This window comes from Pelophylax lessonae (assembly GCF_965119305.1).
Source record: "Pelophylax lessonae genome assembly, chromosome: 1".
NCBI classification, from domain to species: Eukaryota; Metazoa; Chordata; class Amphibia; order Anura; family Ranidae; genus Pelophylax; species Pelophylax lessonae.
The window spans coordinates 161670328-161683128 of NC_138768.1; the positions used below are offsets into that span (position 1 = coordinate 161670328).

The 12801-nt window shown below is 38.4% G+C and overlaps 1 protein-coding gene across 6 annotated transcripts in view; it reads right to left on the reverse strand.

The window, feature by feature from the left end:
- MCTP1 (multiple C2 and transmembrane domain containing 1) overlaps window positions 1–12801 on the reverse strand; it is a 1122980-nt gene that overhangs the window by 793083 nt on the left and 317096 nt on the right. The window contains exon 1 of one of the 6 annotated variants that reach the window (XM_082247661.1): window positions 12039–12375. The exons of 4 other annotated variants lie outside the window; for them this stretch is intronic. In XM_082247661.1, coding sequence (XP_082103787.1) covers window positions 12039–12095 — 57 coding nt within the window. In that variant the 5' untranslated portion in view covers window positions 12096–12375. Of the gene's footprint in view, window positions 1–10279; window positions 10533–12038; window positions 12376–12801 lie in introns of those variants that run through there. One more of the 6 variants, XM_082247660.1, reaches the window with a different exon arrangement.

The window sequence follows — 12801 nt, forward strand, 5'->3', positions numbered from 1 at the left end:
AAGACTGGGAAAAGATGGAAGCGCCGACACCAGAGGGAATGCGGGGGATTGCTCCATAGCAAGAAGTAGAACTATAGGCAAAACTTTTTTTTTTTTAATTTTAGATAGAGTATAACACCTGTTTTTTTTCGCCATTTTTGTCCCATTGGGGAGATTTCCCTTCACTTCCTGTCTCAAAGCCAAACAGGAAATGAGAGGAAGTTCCTGCAAATTTAGGGAATTCCTTAGGGAATCCCAGAACTAGTGTCCCCATTGGAATACTTCCCCTGTATTACTTTTCAGGGGGCAACCCAAATTTTTGGGATTCTTTTACTTTCACTTTCAGCGATAATAGTAAACAGCACAATTAGAGAGGTTTAGTCTCCTTAATGGGGGCACAGCAATAAAGATTGACAGGTTTTCTAATCTATCTCTACTCTATCCAAAACAAAAAAAAAAAAATTTGCCTTTAGTTATACCTTACGTTTGTCATCATGTGCTAATATGCTCTGCGTAGTAACACATTATGAGTAAAAGCTCTTGGGGGGGGGGGGGCATTGTTTTTTCTTTTTGCAGTTTACTTTTGCTTTAAGCTGGACACACACATAAAAGTAAACTTTCCACAACAATCTGTCAAACAATTGTTTCCTGCCCTGAAATGACCAAGTAAATACAAATAGAATGGAAAAATCACTGTGCCAATTAAGAGAAAATTGTGAGAGAGGACGAATTAATCAGGGCACAAAATTAATATTTTCAGGAACTGGCTGAAATTCGAGCCTTGGGTGACCCTGCCGACACCCTCTTACCTGACAACTTTCAATTTTAAATGAGCTGAACAGAAAATTGTCCGAGCAATCCAATCAGATGCGGCCACTGTTCAGGTTTTCTGACAGCTGCGGTGGCTGTAACTATAGCTGGTGGGGAAGAATCCTCCATCTACGTTGAAGGAGAGAAATTTTACGGTGTACAGCCAACTTATTGTACGTGTGAATGCCAATGAGCAAAGTGGAAAATAGTGAGGACAACCAATAAGGTGTGAACAGCCTGTTTATTCTGTGTCTCCTCCTTTTACAAAATGTAGTATGCTCCTATACCCCCCTTTTTTTAACGGGAAAGTATTCCCCCTATTTCACTTTTGGCTAGATATGGAAAAACTAATATGCCAAGTACTATTTCGGACAAGTTTTGATTTCAGTAGGATCTGCATTGTCCTCTTTTATATGACCTTTATTTCAAAATAAAATAATACACCCATGACCAATATATTAAAATAATAACAAGTACATCCAAGTATAAAAATATTAATTTAAACCCACGCTCTTTACCAAAAAAGTATATATAAAGGTGTGAATAAATAAAATAAGAATATGATGCAGCTGCTGTTGCACTAAGTAAACACTTAGGTAAAATTGTAAAATCAAAATTAAAACAGCGCTAGCATAAATACAATTGAATGTTAAAACTAAGACATTAAAAATATATAATGTGCAAATAGTGCTATAAATCATACAAGTGTATAAATCAATTTAAGTGAAAAAAAGTCCTTTCATTAAAGTGATCGATAAAATCCAAAGTGCTCCAGTGCAAGATAAAATATATAGGTGCTCCTGGTGACGGTGACCCCTCTCGGTTCCCCACTCACCAGAACAGCAGATAGAAATAGCCTGAAATCAATGGGACATTGCACAAGGACTTCTCCTATGGAATGCATGTAGTACCAGGTGTTTTCTTAGATAGAGCTGGTCCAAGTCACCTCCATGGACCCCAAATTAGAAACAAAGGACCGCATATAGTGAAGTATGTTTTAGACAATTTATTAATAAGCTCTAAGTGGAGAAAAACATACTCACAAACGGGGATAAAAACGAGCAGTGTACAGATTACAAGTTGTTGTGGACGCCGCTGTTGGCGTTTCGCCCGCCTACTGGGCGGTTTCAAAGAAAGTAGGTGGGTGAAACGCGTTGACGCACTTCCGGTATGGCTCTGACACATCGTCACTTCCAGTTACACTTCCTGATCGGCCGTGGAACGCACGCCAACAGCGGCGTCCACAACAACTTGTAATCTGTACACTGCTCATTTTTATCCTCGTTTGTGAGTATGTTTTTCTCCACTTGGAGCTGATAGATAGATAGATAGGTAGATAGGTAGATAGATAGATAGATAGATAGATAGATAGATAGATAGATAGATAGATAGATAGATAGATAGATAGATAGATAGATAGATAGATAGATGTTAATAAACTGGCAAATGTTTCCAATTTTTTAAATAATCCAACCAAAATGACGGGTGCTACCGCTAAATTACGACCCGTCCTACATATGCGTCAGTTAGAAAATTTGATGATATGGCTAATAAATGTGACCTTTTAGTGATGTGATCTAAAATCGCCTTCCCCTGCTGGGGTTAATTCCAGTCTCCTCAGCTGTTAGATCTCCTTCCAGTCTCCTCTCTTCTCACTGAACTGGCTTTGTTTAATCCCTGAGGAAGTCGTGACGATACGCGTGGGAGGAGTCCGATGACAGAGGAATGTGCTTGTGGAACATACGAGTGCATACGGGAGTAGCTGTTCCCCTCCGGATGTTTTTTTTAAAGTGCACTATCTCAAGTTTTAATGTAAGTGGATATTATGCAATAAATGAGAAACCTTTATATACTACACAATGGGTGTGTATCTTTTATACTGGAGGTGAGCGCAGTGGTGAAAGATGGTGGGAGTCACTGCACAATTGTATTAACTGAAATCCACAAGGTGGAAAAATTTTGCGATATGAAATGTTTTTTTAAAGGGAAAAATATTTGAAAGAAGAAAAGCATTACTAATTGAACTTTAGTCATTTGGGACTGTCACATTTGTTTTATTTTGTTTTATTGTACACAAGAAAGTTTGTCATTGAAAATTAATAGCAGTTTTGTGGTTTGAAAATCTTATTGCAACATAAAATCATAAGGGTAAAGGAGTGGAGCTACGGTGTGTGACATCATTACGCCCCCGACACGGACCCCCGCCATCTTGTTGGTTGGTCATTCCAGAGACTTGTTATACAGTTGATTGTTCTTCTAAATGAAAGTGCACTACTGAATTAAAGCTGATTGTTTTAAAACGTACTACACCATGAGGAGGCTCTTATTTCATTTGATGGGTATTTGGAGAGGTATAAGCGCTGCCCTATAGAATTGTAGAGGCTTTCTCTCGGAGATTCACTGGATTTGGTATACTGTGCTATTTAGCTGCTAATTGAGGCAGTCAAATCCATTTGATAAGAGTTTGCATAATTGGAGTGGCGGTGTTGGTGAAGGATATTCTTACCTTTTTATATTCACCATATTGGGATCTCATAGAATATATGGACTGATTGATTCACAAATTGGAATTTGTGGTCACTTCTTTTCTATAGAGACTTTCTATATATGTTTTTCAAAATGATATTATGAATTTTTTTGTATTCTTTACCATTTGTTTGGATCTAACTGTTTTATTATTGGAGACCTAATACAGATAATACTGTCATTTGTAGATAGCGCTGCATATTTCATATTATACATATACATAAATTCCATGTTTAGGCTTTCATAGCTATGAACTATGAATTTCATAGGCTCTTTAAAAAAAAAAAAAAGCTCTGATGTTACTTTTTTTTTTTTTTTTTCAGTCAAACATAATACATGCTGCACAAAGTGGTAGATTTAATTAAATATTAACCTGTTTGTCCACATTTACTACCATTCATTTTTTATGATTCCCACTAGACTTGCTGAATTTAACTACATAAATAAATGCAAACAAGCCAGTTGTCCATTATCTGTTCGGAAAGATGCCTAACGATATAGCAATTTTCACCAGAAAACTGAACAGATATGGTAACAATATAAAATTGACTTTACTATGTAAATTAAACAAATAAAGTACTTTGAATGTAAAAAGCATAGAACATTCAGTAAAAAGAGTAATTTGAAAAACAGCCAGTGGTATTGTGTTCTGTGCACGGTGGGAATTCAATAAAGAGAGCAAAGGGGATTTTTCATTCTGCGCAAATAATGAAGTACCAGTTTTGCTCTTTTGCAAGTAGAACAGATGAAAGGAAGCTTTATTACTCAGCAACATTCATCACTTGAAAAACAGGATAATATTTCCCAGCCTCTGAGCTGTAAGCTCAAATAAACACATTGTTTCTGGTTTTCACAATTTAGCTTAATTTATTTTGGAAAAGAAGCATACCAACCAAGGCTGAAAATCTTGGGTGCCTATTTACCATCAGTCTTAAGAACCCTGATCCTACAAACACCAGCTCAACTCATACCTACCTAGGAAAGTCCTGCGGCATGACAGCAATTCACACAGCTCTTTTATCTGTGTCCCATTGCAGAGATTTTCCTTCACTTCCTGTTCCATAGCCAAACTGGAAGTGAGAGGAAATCCCTACAAATTAACCAGTTCTGGACCGGAAGGATTTGCCCCCTTAATGACCAGGCCATTTTTTGGGATTCGGCTCTGCGTTACTTTAACGGAAAATTGGGCAGCCAAACCCCAGGCACACCCTTCTACATATGGCGAGCCTGTCCTCACATTAGCAGATTTAGAAGCAGAGTGTACTAGATGGTTTACACTCTTTTGGGGAAAGGCATTCTGAAAAATCCCAAAAAAGCCCTCCTAAAATTGAAGCCAAAACAATGCACACCTACCCAGTTTCGCCCTCCCTACTTTTTTTTTCATTACAGAAGTGAAACAAGCCTTAGCCAAAGCATGGTGGTCTTCCACTCTCCTCATAACTCAGGTGAAGAAAAAGATGACATGATACCTATTAAGTGAAAAGATGTCTATAATTCTTGATGACAAAATAGGATCATACGCGCAGGTCCAGAACCCTTTGGATTGAAGCCCAAACCCAGCAGATATCCCTTTGCCCTTGTCCCCCATATCCTACCTACCACACTTCTGATTCAGAAATTTCAGAAATGGGGACTCAGGTATCTTCTAGAAAAACCTCAGGACATGCATTATACGTCGTAAATATACTAGAAGTTCAAGCAGGTGATAGCATAACAAAACTTAGATGAGGGGAAATAGTAAACTATTTGCAGCTTTGAAAATGATTTGAGGAAGTTCCACCGAGGCCCACCAGACCTCAGAGGCCAAGAAGAAGTTATACTCTTTGTAGTGCCACCCAGTGGTACTGGCATTTCACATGTGCACAAAATCAAAGACACCAACTCCTAATTTGATTATTTCTCCCTCTTGTTTCAGGCTGTAATTAGTAGGTGTACTCTAGGCGTATGTATGGCCACTTGGCCAGTGCTGAGGATCCCACAGGTGAGAAGAAAGGATCAGTCAGTTGCCTTTGGAGGGTTTAGCCCTACAAAAGCAGTAAGGTGACTTTATCAAATTGTGACAGCCATTCTGATCATACAACAGACTCTCAGATAACATAAACCAACTTAGAATGACATTTTTTTTAAAATTTAAAGCTGTTTTTAGTGTTACGAAACCATCCCATTTTTACAGACAGCATTAGCAACAGCATACTCTATAAGCACCTTTTTTTTCTGTGGAACGGATTTTTTAATTACTTTTACAATTAGCTCTGCTTACCTACAGTAACACTCCAATCTGATTATTTTAGCTTGAAACAAAGACATTCCGGTAGTTTTTCATCAGGAAGTAATATTTAAGAGACCACAGATGAAACATAAGCGTAAAATTGTCCAGCAGCAGGACAGTTTTAAGGAGCAAGATTAGGCCAAAATATACTAGAAACACTGGGCACAAGCAGGTGGTTAACTACATGTCAGCAAAAACCATAAGGCTACATTCACATGTAGGCATTTTGGGGCGTTTTTCAGCTCTACGGATCAGCCCAAAAAACGCCCAACAAGACAAATCCTATTTATTTAAATGGCCCCTGTTCACATCTGAGCATTCCGACGCCTTGAGCAAAACGCCCGATGCTCCAAAAAGTACATGAGCTTCTTTTTGGGCAGATTACAGGCGTTTTTGCCCCATAGACTTCAATGCATACGCTGGAAAGGTGATATAGAGCGTTTTACAGGTGTTTTGTAGCTGCTGATCTGCTCAAACAGCATCTCTCCACCCAGCTCTCCAACCCTTGTCACGCCTCTGATTTAGCACATGTTCTGCAAAATGGAGGACAGCACTTTACTTTTGGAAGCTGAAGGCTACATTGCACTAGTGAGGACATATCCATGTGTGTGCGATGAAAAGAATGTGCATTACAAGAATCGTCTGTATTAGAAGAATTTGTCCTCATGTACACGAAGGTCCTCATACATTGCCCAGAACTGGTCACGCTGTCACCCATTAGCGATCACAGGATGGACCCAGTATTGTCAATCCCTCGCTTCCTCCTCTTCCTCCAGCATCAGAAGTGCAACTGATGCACAAAACAGAAATCTGTATTTGTTGGCCATTTTAAAGACAAAAAGCAGGAGACCACATAGTAATACACAACCTCACACAGACACCAAACACCACCACAAAATCCTGAGGAGGCGGTCCCCTTTTTACGCAAATGTTGTAAAAAAACACACTGCTTTTCATTGGTCCCCTAAACTCGTATGACTACACAAAAATGCCTGTAAAAAACGCCTATAAAAACGCCTGTAAAACGCTTGTAAATACGCCTATAAAAACACCAGGAAAATGCCTATAAAATAGCAACGATCTGGAAATCATTGCAAATCGCAGGACGCCTGTGCGTTGCCGTTGATTTGCAATGGCACCCCAAACGCTGTGCGATGGTGCCGTGATTTCCGCCTTCCGAATCGCGGTAACATAGCGCAAACAGAATCGCGGGACGCATGGCGCCCAAAAAAAGTACAAGAGCTTCTTTTGTGCGTCATGCGTCCCGCGATTCTGTTTGCGCGATGTTACTGAGATTCGGCAGGTGGAAATCGCGGCAACATTTCACAGCATTTGGGGTGCCATTGCAAATCACGGCATCACACAGGCGTCCCGAGATTTGCAATGATTTCCGGATCGTGGGCAGAATCGCAGTGATTCTGCCCATGATCCGCTACGCCCACATGTGAACGTAGCCTTCAGAATAAGGGCTAAAATAATTCAAGGCAATAGTACAATTCAGGGCAATGGGTATATAGGTGTTTTATTACATGAATTAGGAGACAAAGGATACAGCAGTGTCAAATTTGCAAAAGAGTTGTAATGAGAAAGGTTAGTCTATATGCATTAGAGACACAGAGTACAGGCAAGAGTTTTCCTACAATAATTACGTTATGGCAGATGATACTGCAGAGTTAATTTGGCCAGTGGCAGGACATTTTTAATCACAGATAATACTCCTAGCCAATGTATGCATAGCTTTTAGTTAACTAAGTTAATAGGGGGCATGTTGAAATTCAATGTTATTATTTGAGGTTGTTAAAATGCATAATACCCTTGCATTTAGTTTGCACTTTGAGCATACCATGCTCTAAGGGGCAGCTTCCAATTCATTGACACTGTGACTGCTTTGTGCCCACTCTTTTATAGTTAGGAGCTGGTTTATTCAAAAGCACAATTTTTGGTCCTTCTAAGCTTGCTGGTCTTGGTTCAAAGGCCAGGCAGAACAATATCTTTAAAAAAAAAAAACATTTGCCCAGCCAAGTTTTCACTGCCGGGACTGCGAATTTCAAACCCACAAGATTTGCTGTAAAGCAAGGCTAGCTATAGCTCCCAACTGTCCCTGATTTGGAATAATGTCTTTCTGTCCCTCTTTCCTCCTAATTTATGCCTCATTTTGTTCTGATCTATAAATAAAAAAGCACTATTTATCTTCCAAAAAAGTGTTTCACAGTGCCAAGCCTTTCTTCCAATTTCTAAATTGCTGCATTTGTAAATGCCAGAAGCCAGTATAAAGGAATAGTAGTGGTTTCAAAACAGAACTTGGGGGAGGGAGGGAGAGGAAGGGGGGTCCTACGCCTACATACATTTGTTAATAGGTGTCCCTCGCTCCCATCTCAAAAAGTTGGGAGGTATGGCGCTAGCACCAAATCCAATCTGCAAGTGGGGTACACACTATAAGAAAATCGGGTGAACAATCCCTCAATTTTTCTCATTGTTTCACAGCAAATCGGAACCAATGAAAGAAAATTTGTACAAAAATTTTCGTAAGACAAAGGCTTTTATGTTGTTTATTGTTTCTGATCATGCACAGTCTTTTTTGTCTGCTATACCTTGTACGAAAATCGTATGAAAACAGTACACATTAAGGGAAAATTGTTCGTTCTGTTTTCGTACGAATTTTGTAGCTTGTCATCTTGGAAATTTTCCGAATAGGCTGAAGAAAGTTGTGTACACACTACACGAAAATCATTTGAAAGTTCTTTGGACTAAATTTCTCACCCGATTTACTTATAGTGTGTATGAACCTTTACTCCTATTCTCTGAATGTGGAAGTCTCTCTGCCACTATGCCAGTTTTTTTCTGATAACTGGCAACATGGCAAGGTCTAGGATAATGTGACAATCTATCCAGTAACAATAATGTCCTTCTGTCTTTGACCAATTACAAACACAAGTTTAAAGCAAGATTTCGCCTAGTTTTTTCAATATAAAATAGATAGTCTATACAGCTGTGTCAAAATGCAAAACATGCAAAACACCTTCTTTTAATCCACACCTTATCATCAACAAACCACACCTTGATGGGTAAGCCCCCGTTCACATAGGGGCGATGCTACTTCGCACCGCGACCTCCGAGGTCGTGGTGCGAGCAGCGCGCCGCGACCTCGGAGCGGCCGCCACGGACTTCATAACATTGAAGTCTATGGCGGTCACCTCCTGGTCACCCCAAAGAAGCTCCGGACCCTTTTTCTAAGTCGGAGCGACTTGTGTCGCTCCTATTAGAACGGGTCCGCAGCTTCCCTATGGGAGGCGACCTACGGCGACCTGTGAGGCGACCAGGTCGCCTTAGTGTGAACGGGGGCTAAAGGCCAGTACACACGATAAGAAAATCTGTAGGGAAAGTTCGTCCGACGACCGATCTGTCAATTTTCGGATTGTTAGTATGGTGCTTTCGACAGCCAACACCGACTTTTCGGCTGACAAAATCCTGATGTGCAGGCTATAAAATTTTTGTCGTCCGTCAAATCAACGTCCGATTTTCGTCTCATTAGTACAGATTTTGACGGAAAAAAATCTTAAGACCAAGACTAGGCATGCTCAGAGATGAAAGAACACATACAAAACAATCCAGCACATGACATCACTTCTGAAGTAGAATTCTGTCGTACGGGAAAATTCGTATGAAAATAACCTCTTCACTTTCCACATCAGCATGCCACAAAAAACGGACGACAGATCGTTTGATAATCTGATCGTGTGTACGGGGCTTTACATTAAAAATCTTACAGACCTCATTTCATCACAAATGTAGCCCTAGATTTCTTTTTTTTTTTTGTTCAACAGGGAAGATCCTGCTGCAGGGTGATAAGCAGAGGAGATCCCTTTTAATGTTTTTGATTATTTAATAAAAACTCTCAAAATTAGAGTATTTTTAAAGTTTTATTGACTTCTTAACTCTCATCTTTGCTTCACAGTGAACAAATCAGGGGTCCTAAGGGCTTCTTATAAATCCGCCAGAATCAGAAGTAATCCCCTTATTTGCTGCAGCACTACATAACAAAAGTGACATTAACTTCTGGTTTAAAAAAAAAATGTCTATTCTGCTCTCTCCCGAGATGGACTAGAGACTAAGGACTATGGGATGGGCAGTGTGTATAAAATAGAGCACACAACTGCATCTAATGTGCACTGCCCGTTCTAAAAAAGCATAAGTGACGGGGGAAAGGAAAAGTTTCGAAACTCAAAAGGTGGTTGCTTTAAGGAGGCAGAAAAACACAATAGGAAATGAGTTATTGAAAAATAGATTACAGAGCCATTATATAGTGCATGTGTATGGATTATTTCTGGAAAATAAGGATATCGTCCCTTTAAAAAAACACATGTTGCTTGAATTCTGTATTATGGATGTTTTGTTCTTTAGACTGTATGCAGCTGGGCTATTTATTACTACTATTATATTATAACTCTTATTTAGTATAGTGCTGTTGAAGATGTTATTGCTGTATAAACAACCATAACACAAATAGTATTTATCAGTAAATGATATATACAATGTAGTAAATAACAGCATGTATACTGTTGGCATTTGACAGTCAGCATTCAATCATTAAAAAACCTTTATTTGTAAAGGAGAATAAAAAACACCAATACGTAAATTATATCAGGATCATAAACCCCTGTAATAAAAGAAGCTATAATTTCAGATCCATCATACCTGACCGCTTAATGACACAGGAGAAGATGCTGAGGAACATAACATGTCATCATCCCCTCCTCCCCTGTTAGACTTGGTGGATTCCCCATTCATCTCTGAAATAAATGACTTCTGCAGTCACGATGCACCGTCTCATTAGATAGAAGGACACTTATATAAAGCCACACAGCTAAGTGTTCATGAGAAGAGGCTTGCTGGTGAATGCTCAGGAGACTCCAACTTCACCACTTTAACCCTTTGCCTCCCTCTCCCTAACACATGAATGTGTCCGTCACCCATCCAGCAGAATATCAAATAGCAGTTGAGAGGTTCAAACTGAACAAACATAATCTGAGAGATCTTATCTGACACATCTCTCACATTACACCATGTGCTACTGTCATCTCACGCAGGAAGTCTTATCGTTTAGCAACATGTGTCTCTTGTATAAAGATTGCTCAGATCTCCACACTGTGAAAACAAGCCATGCCAATGTCCGTTCCTAATCCAAAGTAATGATATGAAAGAAGAACATCCATTTCTTTTCCCTTTACATAACATTTGTGCAGTGAAGCAATATCTGTAATCTACATACAGAACACCAAGTACCCTTTTCATCATAACTACCAGTACCAAAATTAAATGAATATTGGTACATGAATAAACTATTTCTTCCCATCGGATACACCTTTCAGTTTCCACCGGTATTTGGGAGCTCATTTTCTACATGCACTTCATATACTGTCTCCAAATAGTAACAAATATGTGTATTCATCACTGCAACTGAAAGTTCACTTTTCTGCTCAACTTCTGGTCCAAAGGAGAGCATTACTGCATAGAACACACATATCTTCACAATATATATATATATATATATATATATATATATATATATATATATATATATATAAAAAATACAATATATGTATGTATGTATATATATATATATATATATATATATGTATATATATATATATATATATATATATATATATATATATATATATATATATATATATATATTATTATGTGTGTAAGACATGTACATTGGAAAAAAAAATTGGAAAAAAAAAGACATGTACACATCTGTATCTTATATAGAAAAAAAAAAAAAAAAGGACAAAATATATCTATGTGTGATGTGTAGAATAATTTATTTGTGCCTGACAATATATGTGTATGTAATGTATAAAACAATTTATTTGTGCATGACATGTATACATCTGTATTAAAAAAATAAAAATAAATACACATACACGCACATATATATATATATATATATATATATATATATATGTATATTTATGTGTGTGTGTGTGTGTGTGTGTGTAGGACATGTACACATCTGTATCATATATATCATATATATATATATATATATATATATATATATATATATATACGTGTGATGTTGAAAATAATTAATTTGTGCATTACATGTAAACATCTGTATTTTAAATAAATACACACACATAAATATGTATATATATATATATATATATTGTGTAGGACATGTACACACACCACACACACACAGTACGTGACTACAAGAGCACAGAAAATACGACATTTAAAAGTGCCCACAATATTTACAATGAAGCCTCTTCAGTATTGACTGTATAATCCACTTCTGATTCTTTCCACTTTCATAACCAGCTTGAACACATTGGGAAGGTGACAAATATTCAACTATTCCAATGACTAGCTGCTCAGGAAAAAGCAGGATGAGTGAAAGTTGGAGCAAAAATTTGAAATAGATTCTAATGACTATATACCTTACCTGACCACTGAGGAATGGCAAAGTGCCCATATTTTTCAGCTTGCAAATGTCTAACATGATGCCGCAGGAGTGGGTGACACATCTTCGGACTGGCACTGCACATCCAGATTCATGAGCGGTCGTTTAGGATGTGAGCAGATCCAGCCTGTACTGCCAGCCGCTATACAGAAATGACTTGCCTCAGCCTCCGACTAGCAGGCAGTAAAGGAGAAGGACGGGGAGTGATGGAGAGGCTCTGTTGCTCCTTGCTATGTAAGGGGAATGATTCATGTGATAGCTAGCCAGGCTTTTATATAGAAAGGAGCTGTGCTCTTTGCTCTGCAGGCTGACATCCAGTCTTTATATTCAAATCATGTTGTTGTCACATAGGCAGGATTCCCTCCCTGAGCATGCACAGAAAAAAAGGGAAGTACATGGAAACCACAAGTTGTTTTTCCTCCAAAGCTGCTGTCACGCTTCCAAAGCAATGGCCAAAACAGAACAAATTATGACACCCACAAATAACACAAAGCGGTAATGTGCTTCTAGTAGAGACATGGAAACGGTGCTCTGTATTCTAACTAGGCATTCTTAAGACATGTCTGTTATTTAATTACCAAGTCTTACCAGTATAAACGATGATGGTATCATTTTATATAGGTGACAGGAGCACAACCAATGATGGAATGGTAGTCTAAAATATAGCCACAGTCATAACCACCTATATGCATATACTTCTGTTCAAACCTGACCCAGACCTCTGATTTAGACTTTTGTGTCTTTT